Source organism: Toxorhynchites rutilus, chromosome 2, assembly GCF_029784135.1.
Source record: "Toxorhynchites rutilus septentrionalis strain SRP chromosome 2, ASM2978413v1, whole genome shotgun sequence".
NCBI classification, from domain to species: domain Eukaryota; kingdom Metazoa; phylum Arthropoda; class Insecta; order Diptera; family Culicidae; genus Toxorhynchites; species Toxorhynchites rutilus.
In genome coordinates, this window is record NC_073745.1 from 202,084,278 (window position 1) to 202,099,251 (window position 14,974).

A 14,974-nucleotide genomic window follows, 5' to 3' on the forward strand; every position below is an offset into this window, starting at 1 on the left:
CTGTCCTGGAATTTGCTTCTGTTGTATGGTGCCGTTTCCCCGGCATTTGGAAAGCACGCATTGAATCTGTACAAAGAAAGTTCGTACGTCGTGCTTTGAGGAATCTTACATGACGGAACCCAAGGGAATTGGAATCGTGATTTCCTTAGATTCGATTTCCGGAATAGTTTGTTTGGCCAGCATGATCCGTTGGAATTTATGTCTGCTAAATTCAATAGGATTTTTCAATTCTTTGACTTTAACCTCGCTAGCAATGCGCTTCGAAGTAGATTTAATGATTATTTTAGAATAAGTTGACATTCGCAATGCGTGTATATACTGACTTGAGTAGGTCTATTAAGACAATTTGATGTCAGATGGATTAAATAAATAAATAAATAATAACTGTTTCATGTTTCCATTAGTCATCCAAGTTCCACATGGTTGATAATAATGATTTCTTTCTCCCGAAAAATCTCAACAGCCGCGCATGTTCTATCACTTATAGCACTTTATTTCGCAAAATTGTTCTATATTTATGCTTTGTGTCTGTATCTTTGCATGCAAATTACTATTTTTTTAATGATGTAGATAAATTGAGTTATGCTTGACTGCACACAGATATACAATGTTCGATGTTTCGTTACCGCTATGTTCTGTATTTCTGCATATACTCAGTTCTCCGTTTGTCTACTGACATTTGTCTCTTATCATGCAAAATGAGCTTACATTTAATTTTGTTCCATGTGTATGAAATAAATACAATCAAACCTTTAGTCGCATTATAAGAGTTCACAAAGTTTAAGATGTCGTAGAACAAAATATTTATGTATATATTTTGTAACCTTGTAAATAACAATCTGGTTGGGCCGTTTTCGCCTCTGAATGACGAATGTATCAATAGAATTCTCTCAACGCATTTTTTTTATTGGTGACTATGGAAAACATTGCTTATACTCGATTTCAAATGCTCTCTCAACATATTAATTTCGATAAAGTTCTTTGTTCGTTTTGAATCATTTTGTGCAATAATGTTTTTAGTGGTATCGAAACTGTGTGATGTCGAAGATCAAATTGTGAAATGCATCTCTGTTGATTCGATGTGAATATAAAAATGTATGTGGTTCTACACAGTTTTTATGTATCTACAGATTGAAAACTTTGTCACGTATTTTATCAAACGAAGTAATTGTTTTATGGTGTTTAATTAACGGTTTGTCTAATATCAAAATTATGGCCGAATGTGAATGTTTAATTTATTATTACTGATGCTTTGTTGTTTTGAAACCACGCGAACGTGATTGCTTGCAAGAACATTACAAATACTTTTAGTAAAAGCGATTTTACTACAGTCTATCAGCCGATTGCAGTTTCTAGAAGTCTATGAATTGAATCAACAAGCTTTTCTCCTCCGTTTTTTCTGTTATTGTAAAATAATATTATCATAGAAATAGTATTATCAGAAAACAATACCGATCAATAAAAAGATCAGTATAAATGGCAGATCGAAATATATTTTAAAGTGTACCATATTCGACAAGACTAGGGATAGACTTCATCAGTTCGTCTATGTTATGTTTTCTTAAATTATCTGTACATGTCTCGGACGTTTTCAGCAACTTTACGAATGTCTGAAGGTTATCCACAATTTCTTTCGTCATGGTCTCTCCATTCAGGGTGATTTGCTCAGCTAGCTTAGCGCCCACATCGGCATTGTTTAACAACACATCAAGCTTGACATCATTGGAACTTTCGCTGTGAAAAATTGTAGTCAAAATACTTAACGCAATAAGTGCTTCGTTTTGCATAACCAGATGCGTTGAAGTCAACATTCCAACCATACTGTCAACAGCGCCATCAACCGCTACAAATTTCCTAAGTCCGGTGTCATCAGCTACCGCGAGATCCTTACTTGCATGATAGGCATGCTTTATGAGCCAAGCCATCAGCCGCAATGATTCGCCCAACACGCCGGTGAACTCGGAAGTTTTGCTCCAGTGTACCAGTTGCTTTATTAACTTCTCATTCTGGAGAAGTTCTTGTGCCAATTTTTCTGAAAAAAAAACATTCATGATTATTTTACTTCCACATGTTTCATGATTTCCGGGAGTACCTTGACCATCGACGGTCATTCGAAGTGTGCCTAGAAGCTTGAAAACTACCGGTGGCTGATGGATCTGCAGCATTGGCAGAATGATATCCACCAACCCAGCCTCAATGACAGCAGCTTTGTTTGGCTTGGGAATAACCAAATTTTTTAGAGTACTCAGCAGTGCATGCTGTAAGGTCATTTGATGATCGATGCCATTGTTTTTCGCGAGAATATCTGCAAAGAAACGGTGCATTAGAGGATGTATCTGATAAATGACGGGTACGCAAGGCTACCTACCAAGCAATTTATTCATGATTTTGTTTTCGACCATGTAAATGCAATGGCTGTCGGTGCGGGCGAAGTTTCCCAATGCCAACACACCGGTGGTCAACAGTTCCACGTCTTGGGAATCGAGCCAATCTTCCATATACTTTAAAAGAGGCGTTGAGTAAAGATAGTGCATTGATTTGTCTGCAATTTTTCGGATGAATAACGAAATTACTATGGGATACGTTATAGGTAAATAGTGAACAGGTATTCGTTATCCAAAATTATTGATAAATAAGCCCAGCGCAATTTCCCACCGATATCCAGGCTTGGCGGGAGCCAAGAAACCAATGAATAGAAATCTCACGATCGCATCCCAGTCAAAAATATACCGGATATGGTCTTGACCATCCGGGGTTGCCTCAACTTCGGTCAACCAGAAACACCAACAAACAACCCCAACCAATGAGCATGGCTTGTAAGAACGTAGCGCGCGCTGCTCAACAGAGAGCAGTGGAAGGTCAACTAGTCCTGGAAGTAGCACACCAAGTTGACTCATCACAAATGATCCATACCCTCGGTGGCAAGTTCCGTTGAACCTACAAAGACATCCAAATCATCTTGAACCACTCCGAAAATTTTGGGATCGTAGAGGAGTCGCTTTTTTCACATCCAATTCAGCATTGATATCCCCATCGGTATCGAGCCCTAGGCCGGTCTCCGTTGCAAACATTTACTTATCCCAGACCTCAACTCCAATTTGAAGCGGATGTTGGAGGAATTCATCCACTTCTCACGCTCGGAAACTTTAACGCACATCATAACTCCAGGAAACCTCAATGTAAACCCTCGTAGTTCTACAGTCATCAAACTCTTAGTAAAGCTAGACAATGTTAACCTTAGCGACGGGACAGCAACACTTATTCGTGACCAAACTGCTTCCAACGTTGAAAAGTTTTCATAGAAAACATTTGACTCAGCGAAGAGCCGCCTAATCTCCAGATCGGTCAATGGTAGAGAAGTTTTGAAAAGAAATCTGCTAAAACTTCGGAATGGCCAGCAAAAATTTCAAAAACGTTAACGATAAGAGAGTTAAATACATATACATACAATTGATCGTATGTTTGATAAGGCCCTTCGTCGTTGTGTCCCAGTTGATTAGACGAGCTTGAGCTTGAGCTTGGGTAGACTGTGTAATTCGTAGTTGCTCTCCGTGATTGACCTGAACCAACAAAATTGCACAAAGAACACACAGAATGACGCTTGGGACTAGCAAATCATTCTCGTTGTGCAATTTTCGGTGATTCGAGCTTTAAATGGTCAATAACGACGCCGGCCACGTCCTTACAGTCACCAGGGGAATGTTAGTATGATAATCGCCGCCAGAAGGGTCGCCTCTTTAGCGTGGTTCCCTAGCGATTACCATGGAAGGGATAGTTGTTAGTGAGGAAAGGCAAGAATCAGGATTCACTGCGGTAAGTGATGTGATTATGTAAATGCGAATGAAGCAAAAATCCGAAAATCTCCTGTGTCACAACACGTGGCAGAGATTATATTCAGATATCCTGAGAAGGAAAACCTGTGAAATTAATTGGACCGGCTATATATTCTAGTATTCATCGCACGTACTTTCTATTGAAATTCTATCGCAATGGCAGAGAGTTTAATGTGGGAAACCTAAGAAGGTAACCGAAAGAATTCCTCTAAAGTCAATTTACCCGATGGTATGTTCCATTATTCATCACACTTACTCTGTATTGAACTTAAGTCGTGACGACAGAGAGTTATCTTCGGGAAACCCGAGAAGGTCACCGAGAAAACCTCTCTAGAAACAATCGTCCTTGCGATATATTCCGTAATTCACCGCGCGAACGCTTTTTCGCCGGCCGGTTGGCACCAGTGAAGCCCTCGCAAAGCCTGGTCATCCCCGGTTCTCTGCAGACATCTCCTCGTCGTCGCGATTAGGAATCTAATCGTGGCGGCGGAGAGCCCGAGAAGGCAACCATAAGAACTCCTTCAACACCAATCGGACCGGTGATAGACTCTGTTAAATTGATCCATATGATTTGGGATTTTAAACATTATATTTTATATTATTTTATATTATTATACCAATAATAGTACTTATCTTGCTCTGTCTGGCACATCCTGTGCATCTCTTTCTCATATCTCCGGAGAAGCTGCCAGTCATTACTCCAGATATAAACATTCCCTCTAACATGTTACACCATGCACTCAATACATAAACATTCGGATTCATGTAAAATACAATTCTGTTCTTTGTATAAAACAAAGTAGAGCAATTTTAGCAGTGTGTATGAGAGTGAAAAAAAATAGAGGATGACGCTGCCCGCTCAGTCCATCAATGCCGATGATTACTTTGGTGTGATACATTCACTACGACTTCGTAACATTGCACTCGATATAGAAAAAGTTAAGGGGTTGTATTTAGGACACCACCGCAGATTTTCGACGTAGAACTACGCAATTATATTATGCAATCTATTTGATATTATTTTAGAATGCATCGGAATTTTTGTAGTAGATTATATACTTCGTTACAAATAAATTTGATGACCGTCCTTTTACGTTAGATATGATGCCTAAGGTTACCAAAATATGTGAACGGAAGAATTATCAAACGATCATTGTATTTCACATTTCACTTTTACTTAGTCGCGGCAATACATACACACACTCTTTACAGATACATGGGCCGAAGATTGTGCAGTCCACTGATGATTCAACAAGAGCCAAAGGTTGTACCGCTCATGACAACTCTACACGAGCTGATGATTGCGCCGTCTAGTGATCATTCTATCCTGGATTCCTCGAGTCGAAAAAGACGCACCACGCTAGATATGGGGTGCAGACTAGGGGGTCGTTGCTGATTAATGGTCAGCTGCATCCCAATAGGAAGTATCCCATGTCGGGCACACGTACAAAGCACTGAAGACTGCAACATCCCAATTATGAGCACACTTGTAATACTAACCTCGAGCCAACCGCGAGTAATCGGTTACATATGACTAACATAGTTGTAAGCAAACATTGTCAAAATATTGAACTCCCGGCCCCGTTAGGCGGCCGCCATATGAGCCTTAATAAAAATATATATTTTGGTGCATGAACTTATAGCCTCTTAGTTCGTGCAATTTTTGAAATGCGAACTAAATTTCAAGTTCGTTTCTGTGAAAAAGTATTCTACGAAGAAATGTTTTGGGATGAATAATTTCTTTCCGTGTATGAAAAGAAACGAAACGAAAGCAATGAATACTGCGACATCGGGTGATATGTTTGTACATGATGTTCTTGAATTATAAACATCGTGTTTGTTTTCACATGTCTATGTTTGTGTATCATTGTTCGTGTTGGGGATAGACACTCAACACTAGCGAGAATCATGTTTGAATTCAAACAAAAACATGGAATTTTCACACATGGACATGTGTAAGTGTTTTTCGGAAGACTGCATACAGGCATCGGAAAGAGAACACAATAACTAAATCCGAGCAATTGAGATTGAGACTGTGACGAAAACGATAGGGTTTTCACCAGACTTCCTTTGCGCGCACTTTATTTTCGAGAGACGAGTATCGATTTTGTCTTCCTCACAACCCTTCCATGAGCAAGCGATGAGATCTGGCTTTAGCACATGAGCTCGGGTTCGGCTCCTTCTATTCTCTTTCGTAAAATATTGAGATGCGCTCAAGAATACGTTGTTGCACCTCAACATGCACATGTGTTGGTGCTCGCGAGACTTTGTCATGTACCTGAATCAAAGTGACATTTGGTGCTGTCGGAGGGAAGTTGTGCTTCTGGTGTTAAAATTTTAATCTTCGTAATATGGCACGTAGAACAATTAGTGACGAAGAACTGTTTCACATAAATATCGCTGCTAAAGTCATCCAATCAATTCATTCATTTGTTGCACACAGCTCGCAAAGATTGTTTGAGATACGAGGCTGATTAGGGCAAAGCACATTGTCTCTTCTACGTGCTGTGCTAGATCTCAGAAGGCCTAACCAAATGTCACTTTGAGGCAGTTACACGAGAAAGTCTCGCGAGCACTAATGCACGAATATCTCTTCGTGTACACAACACATGTGCATCGTTCGCATCGAAACGCGACGAGGCATTCCTAACCGCATCACAAAATTTTACGTAAGAGAAGAGAAAGAACCAATCCCAAGCTCGCGTGCTAAAGCCCAGTCTCAACGTATTGTACATGGAAGAGTTGTGAGGAAGAAAAAATCGATACTCGTCTCTCGAAATTTGAGCGCGCACTGGAAGTCTGCTCTCTCTCGGTTGCCTTCTGCGTCGCTCATTTGTAGCAGACAGCTCCCAATAGGGCTCTTGCTATACATACATGCAGAGCATCTGTTGGGCAAACATCATTTGTTTACATTTGTTGCTTCTAGGCAGCAGAAGCGTATTCATTATCAATCGACGTTCTTGTAAATGATTTAAATATAGTTGCGATCTTCCTATTAGCGCGAAATATTCCATTGAACTAAATTGATCTTTGTGAAACAGTTAGGCAAGCTATTTACCGAACAAGAGCTTTTGTCTGGCGCATATTGCTTAACATACTAGCACCTATTTCGCGATGTTCATTGAGCGATTTTCCCACTAGATTTGAATCGAAAAAAAAACAGAAGAGGTTAATCAGCATGTTCGGACCTAGATTCAAGACACAGAGACTCGGGCTCACGTTCGAATGCTTCCTTGTATTTTCTATGAATTAGCCAATTGACCGATTTTCTTTGTTTCCGATCAATTTTCTTATAACCATATTTCACTTCTCCGCAGAGCATTCAGGTACCCGGATATCATATCTGAGGGTTGGTTGATCTTTCTGGCTGAATATGTTCTTAATTTGAACATAATCATGTGCTTTTTTGGCGAAGCTAACCACAGATTAAGGATATCTGCACACGAACATTCATTATAGTTTACTTCATCACGAGATCAGCATTTCAGGGTAAAAAGCACAAAGCCTAAATGGGAGCACACTTCACCTAATCCGACTATACAATCGCAATGTGCAATTTGCATTGTTTCTGTGAAACTTTTTGAATAATCAATCTGCTTCCATTGATATGGATCATAGCCATAACAGAAATTTTTATTTTTCTCCGTGTATATGGCTTTGAAGCTAAAAGCAAATATTTTTATGTAAAGAGACATATATTCGCATGTTATTAATATAGTTTAGCGCGCAATTCCTATAACTATTTTGTTAAAATAATTATTTAAACAAAGCTCAATCTGGTCGATCCATATGAATCCTATGCAACGATCTCTTTTGCCTGCCCAACATATCACTAATACATACGCACGCTGCAAGCGCCCTATGACTTTGTGAGATGCGAGACTGGATAACGCAAAGCACTAGAGATGGGCAAACCGTTCACGAACGGTACGAAAGAACTAGTTCGCCGAAAAGAGTGAACGAACGGTCGTTCTTCTTCAAAGAACGGTAGTTCTCCCCACGAACTGATTGCGAGCGAACGGTTTGTGAACGAACTGATTCCGAAAGAAAGGTTTGCGAGTGAACTGTTTGAGAGTGAACTGATGGAGAGTGAACTGTTTGTGAACGAACTGTTTGCGAGTGAACTGTATGGGAAAGAACTGATTGAGAGTTAACTGTTTGAGAACGAACTGTTTGAGAACGAAGTGTATGCGGGCGAACTGTTTGCGAACGAACTAGTGCAGCTGAACTGATTTGCGCTGGACGGAATGGATAAATATAACGAGAACGCTTGTAAGTAAAATAAAATGATATTGTCATTTATGAGCAAAATGCATCTAACGCAGGGTTTATTTTGTTAATGTATACTCAATTTTGGGTTAAAAATTAAATTAGATTTTCGTAGTTTTAAAAGGAAAACTATATATTTTCAATTTCATGTATTCTTCCAATTCCGCGTAACATTCATATATTTCCTGATTATCAGAAAAAAAATCTGGGGGAAGCTGGGGCGATTCATGGATTAGATAAACATAAAATCTTATAGTGAGGGCAAATTTTTTTCGTTGCTCTCAATTCATTGTTTGGCCTATTGCGTGTACGTGTTATCGTGATTGTTTGTTAGTAAAAATCGCTGCTGATTTTAAACTTTTAAACTTTTATCGACCGATAAACATATTTTCACATACAGTTTGCGACTTTTAAAGAAGAAGCAGCTTATGTTTCCCCACTAAATTTCAAAAATATAAAACCCATACGTACACTATCCAATCCAACGATATCAAATTATAGCTATCTATTGGTGTTGGGTTCCAGCTAACATTCTATGTTGTTCTTAATACCGCTGAACGAAAGAGCGAAAGAACGGTTCAAAAGAACTGATTCACTTAGATGAACGGTTAATGAGTGAACCGTTCATCAAAGTTCATCGAACCGGACCCACTTGTTTCGGGTTGGGTTCGGTTTGATTAGAGTCGGTTTTCGGCACGTCGGCAAGCCCGGGCGGTACGTCCACATTTAGTCGGCTTTACCGGGCGGCCAAGGCCGATTGGCGTAATGTGGACGCGTCTTAACGGTAACAAATTGACACAATGCATTGGAAAGCTTTTGCAGCAACTTTAGCTTGTTGCTCTGCACCGCAAATCAAGGCAAAATGTGCATCTTTTTCACACACTATGTACGAGTGAACTGCAATATAAAAATGAACGCAGATAGAAAAAAGCACGTTTGTTTATGTCGAACTACAAAAAGCGACGCGACGAGAATAAACACGGAGCGATTGAAAACGCGTCCGCGCTAGATGACTGCCGACAGAGACTCGGTAATCAAATTTTCTGACAGAAAGGTGACCAGACGTATGTTCGCCATCCTCGCCAGGGTCTTGGATGCGCAGAAGGTCAAGGAAACTGGCCAGTAGTCTTTAACGGTGTTGGTATTTGTAGTCAACGCTCTCGGGGCCAGTGGACTGCACTTTTGCTGTATTTTCTGTTTTTAATCTTCAGACGATAGTTTCCGATTAGAGATATTCGATCGGCCCCGTTGGTTTTACAGGATACTGGCGAGATCTCCGGATGGTATCGAAATACTTTTCCATGTGCAATTTTGAAGGTTGACCGCTAAGGGTTTGGCTTGGATTTCGTTCCACGGGCAAGCTGGAATTGGAATTAAAATGTGAACTTGCCAGTTTATCAAAAATCGCTTGATCCCATGTATAACATCGTACCACCCCAAAAAGTTCGTATCTCAACAAGATAACGCCAACATTCATACCAATGTTACCAGAAAATCAAGGCTCGATACCCAGAAAATCGATACGCTGGAACGGCTAGATTGCATTCCCGATGAAGGTAAATATCTGAGGAATCCTTATAGGTAGGCTGACCAAATCATTCAGGAGTAAAAACAGGACACATGAAACAAAAAAAATTTTTTTTTTATATAGTAAAGTACACTAATTTGCAAGTTTTATGATAAAATTTGTCAAATTTCAGATCCAAGCTCTGTTTGACAATTATTATAGAATTTATACCATGACTTTTCTTTTGTCCAAATATTGATCATCGTAGAAAAATCCTTTCGACTGATGTTGATACTACCAGGGAAACACAAAGTATAATCAATAAGCTTCACGATTTTTTTACAGTCTAGAAATTTGTTTCCCTTCTCTGGAAGAAAATGACCACAATGATTTGCAACTGATACGGATAACTTGCTCCACCTTTTTATCTCACTAATTATAACTCTTGTAATCTATATAAGCTGTTTTTTACTAATACCACTCTCCACTAGAATCTCCGGAATGGACTTTAATATAAGACTATTATGTGTCTAAAGACTAAACATTCATTTTTCAATGTACTCCAACGCAGTTTCTTGAAAACTTTGAAAGTTCTTTGAAAAAAAAAGTTTTAAGAAAATAAGCATCCAGTTTTTCATCTGAATCAACTAGTCCTACGTCAAGATTACGTCCCTCATTTTTATGGAATAGTTTTAACGTTGATAACGTTGTTGGCGGATGAACGGATAACGATTTGCATACCAATCGAATTGCGAATTCTCTGAGAATTGTTTAATATGTTATACATTACGATTGCCTAATTCATGAATCCTACAAATAAACAAAAAATGGTGGTATACCCTTTCTCTCACACATTTGTTCTGTGAATTTCTTAGAAAAAGTGTATTAGGCTAGAAATATTGTGGCGCGGTATTGTATTTCAAATAAAAAATTAACCGGGCAACGTATGCCGTCCGACAATCGGACATTGCTAAAGTATCGTATCCTATGTTTCAAACTAACCGAGCAACACGTTTCTCCGTTACATGGAATAAATGTTTAATACAGAAAATATGATAGAATAAAAACAGCCTAAATCGGACAATTCCTTCCTCGAGTTTTGCTCTTATGTGTAATATTTTTATAGGACCCCCTCTCCATTCCAGATACCACCATAGAAAAATATCTCGTACCCCAAAACCCAAATCCCAAATTTTACTCCATTTGCTTGATTAGTTATGCAGAAGTTTGTGTCCCATTTGTATGGCAGCCCTCTTCCCCTTAGAGTTCTGTCGAACCACCATAAAAACATTTCGTGCCCTCTAAAACCTCTACATGCCAAATTTGGTTCAAATTAATTAAGCAATTTATGCAACTCCCCGTTCAAAACGTTACGTTTGGTCAGCCTACTTATAGGGCGGATTTATGTTGATATGAAACAATACATCAACAACATTTATATCGAACCGACTATTTCGATGAACTTGTTTTCCAACCAGTAAATTTGGGTTATTGAACGTGTAGAAAGGCCAACTAAATATTAGCACGGGGACATGTTAACAAACCCGATAGTTTATAGTGTGCTGCTTGTGGACCTACAGGAGCATGTAATGTTTGACCAAGAACGCTGCGAAATGCTCGCAGTGCTGACATCCACGTGAAACAAGTTACTCAAAAAATGTGCAAAGATGAGAGCATTGCTGCAGCTAGAAGGACGACGTTCCAATGCAAATGAAGAGGACCAAAAAATTCAGCCTAGTAAAATGATTGCACATGTACAGATTCTCCTTGAAGTGTGAGAGTTTTAATGAGTAAAAATAAACACACTCCACAGTCAACATGGCGATTGGAATGCCTTTAGGAGATTCCCACTTCCTCCCCGGAAAACTAAACCTAATACGTTGCATAAACAGAAAAGATAAAAATGACATGCATATTTTCTGCAATATTTTAAAACATATCATCGTAATTACCTCCGGTCAGAATAAGAACAATCAGATCACAGGCCAATTTCATCAGTACTCGTGCTTCGTCTGTATTCGCAAAAGTTTTATATTTCTCCAGCAATTTGTATATCGTTTCGCATAGGCCCTCCTCGGCCAGCAGCAGTTTCACATCGTCGTTCTGAGCCTCATAGTGCAACAACGCCAAACATGACTCAGCCAGGTCCGGATTTGTGCATTTGGCTAGTACTTGTGCAATCAACTTGTTGAGCGAAGATTCGAAGTATAAATCACTGATCTGTTCCGTCAGGATACTCAGCGGTGGAAGTACATTCAGCAGAAGATCCTCATACTTGTCCACATCTACCACGCAGCGGGCAATGATTTTCTCAATTTTAGCAATAATCTGAAGCTCCACTGCCCTCTCGGCGATGTCGTCACTGCCAAGCAGGTAATTCGAAATCAATCCACATCGAACTCGCACAAATTGATCCTTATCTTCTTCATCCGTATCCATATCGAGATTCAATAGCGAAAAGATTCGCTCGTCACCTTTCAGCGCTTTAATGATATTGCGTGCATCGTCATTTGCGTAGCAGATATTACCCAACGCTCGACAGACTTGGACGTTCATTTCCAACTGGCTGTTTTCGTTGCCGGACAAAAATGAAAGCAGCTTCTGGATGATGTCTTCTTTGGTAAATTTATCGCGTTGATTTTCAGCTTTTGCCACCTCGGCGATACACCTGGCCACTTGAACGTGAACGTCCTGATTGCCCAAGGAAAGTAGCTCAAGCAAATCGGACTTGATGTCATACTTCTCGTTGAGATTGGATTCTGCTTCGACAATTTGCTTCAGCCGTGGTAGAGCCTGTTCGGGACTTTTCTCCAGTGTTGCGTTCTTCAGGCCGGCTATGATTTCCTCCATGTCAGCTGAGAAAAACAAAATAATCATTGCTTTAGAACGGAGTTTTTTTTTTATTAAATCGTTTATTTTTACAGGCTCAGTTACATAAGTTTAAAGGAGCCAAACTCCTGACTGTATTGTTACAAGTATATATAAACATTTTTCCTTAATTCTAATGTTAATGGTGTAGAAAACCGATTACTCGCGGTCTACTCGAGTTTAGAAGGGTGACATATTTTCTTCAGGAAAAGGAAGGGATAAAAGGATATGTTGACAATGTTCACTCTCACATTCACACTCACATTCATTACACTCAATTCTTAAGCCTATCTTATATCTAAAATGTTTTTACAGTTCACCTTATTCTATTGTTAATAAGAAGGGATTTGATTTCTCGCGAAGAAAAAGGAAAAGGAGAATATAAGGATATAAGGATAATCAGACACGAAGATCGATAACTTTTAGGAAGACATATATTTGGGACATGTAATCAAGGTCTAAACCAGCCAACACATCTCTCACCGGCACATTGGGCTGCCTTCCTCTAGCCCGAAGAGAGTTTTCTAAATTCGATCTGGCAACAAGATACTCCTCGCACGACCAAACAACGTGTTCGACGTCGTGGTAACCTTGGCCGCAGGCACAGATATTGCTGTCGGCAAGATCAAAACGAAAGAGTAGCGCGTTTAACGAACAGTGATTGGACATGAGTCGGGAGAAGGTGCGAATAAAGTCCCGACTCAAGTCCAGACTTTTGAACCATGGTTTGAGGCTAACCTTAGGGATAATTGAGTGGAGCCACCGGCCCAATTCATCTTCGTTCCATTTGCGTTGCCAGTTAACGATGGTATTTTTACGAACTAAAGAATAAAATTCATTGAAGGCGATTTGACGCTGATAAATTTCGCCTTCAATTGCACCTACCTTTGCGAATGAGTCAGCCCTCTCATTACCCGGAATTGAGCAATGTGAAGGGACCCAGACAAAGGTAATGACATAACAGCGTCTGGATAAAGCACTCAAAATTTCTCGTATTCTCTCAAGGAAGTACGGCGAGTGCTTTTCCGGCCTCACTGAACGGATAGCTTCGACAGAGCTAAGACTATCCGTTACAATGTAATAGTGTTCAACAGGTCGTGAGGCGACGCTGTCCAGCGCCCAGTGTATTGCTGCCAATTCAGCAATATACACTGAGCAAGGATTCTGAAGACTGTGTGAGGTGCTAAAAAAATTGTTGAACACTCCAAATCCTGATAGAACGGAGTTGAAAGTAATCAATTTATACTGAACATAGAAATCGATCACGATCATAGATCACGTCGCAGTTAATCGTTTGCGGAGCCCATAAGGGAACACTCTCAGTCGATATATAATAATTAATAGACACTATCATGTAACTACTGTCAATCGCAAAATTGAGTATACACTCCGTGTTGGTTTGTTATTTTTGAGTTTTTCTGGTTTGAAGAGTAAATAATTAAAAGCGACTCATATTCATCGTAAAATTGATCCTTTTCACTCTCATGTAGTGATAAAACAAATTAAATTGGTCACATTTCTACTTCATGTTTAACAAGCAAATAATCTTCAATTCAGATGTTGCCAAATTGAGTATACAGTTCAAGTTTTTCTTAAAAAACAAATTAAAATCAGTTCAGAAATGTTAACAGATAACAAAAATCAATCTCCTAGTATTTTGTATGACCCCCTTTGGCGACCAACACTGAATGGAAACGCCAAGGCGAGATTTTTGGCCACTGTAAACGGAATGCTCTTCCAGATTTCCTTAATCGGCGTTCTGAGTTCTGCTTTGTTTCCTGGATTTTTATTCTTCAGATATAAAGCTATCTGAGCTATCATCCAAGCCTCCTTCAGTCGAAGGAACCGCCATCTTCCTCAACGGTGGGATCCAGTAGATTATGTCTAACGCCGAATCGATAAACTCCATAGTTCCAGTTCCAGAAGCCACCATTGTACCATACATCATCTGACTGTCACCGCCGTGTTTTACTGTGGGAACCAAATGCTGAATCTGGAGCACCGATCCTGATTTCCTTCACACCATCTGTTCTCCATCCGATTCAAAGAGATTGGTCTTCATCTCATCCGTATAAAAGACCTTGTTCCAGAACTCCTTAGGTCTGTTAACATATGCCTTAGCAAACTGTAGTCGTTTTTTCATATTTACCTTTGAGATAAACTACTTTTCACGGCCAACACGACCTCTCAGATTGTTCCTGTATGCTACTCTCCGGACAGTGTCTGTGCTGAAAGGTCTTCCATCTTTCGAAATGTTCACACAATTATTTGTTCATCATCAGAAAACAGGATACATTTGTGTCTTTTACACGGGAGATTCTCCACGGTTCTATCGTATTTCAACTTGTTTATGATTTTGTTTGCAGTATAATGGTTTTTCCGAGTATAGATGTTATTTCCTGCAATATCTTTCCACGAATATTCATGCTTATTATCATTGTACGTGTAACAATATCTACAGGGTTTTCCAACTTTAAATTCCGAAAGTAAATTGAAA

General features: G+C 39.5%; 1 protein-coding gene across 2 annotated transcripts in view; it reads right to left on the minus strand.

Annotated features, from left to right (window-relative positions):
- Positions 1-470: 470 nt before the first annotated feature.
- Positions 471-14,974, minus strand: part of LOC129771689 (GTPase-GDP dissociation stimulator vimar) — a 32,826-nt gene continuing 18,322 nt past the window's right edge. For both annotated transcript variants that reach the window (XM_055775608.1, XM_055775609.1), the window contains exons 2-5: positions 11,562-12,464; positions 2,369-2,542; positions 2,093-2,305; positions 471-2,032 (exon numbers count right to left, since the gene is read on the minus strand). In XM_055775608.1, the coding sequence (XP_055631583.1) occupies positions 1,497-2,032; positions 2,093-2,305; positions 2,369-2,542; positions 11,562-12,464 (1,826 nt within the window). In that variant the 3' untranslated portion in view covers positions 471-1,496. The remainder of the gene's footprint in view (positions 2,033-2,092; positions 2,306-2,368; positions 2,543-11,561; positions 12,465-14,974) is intronic.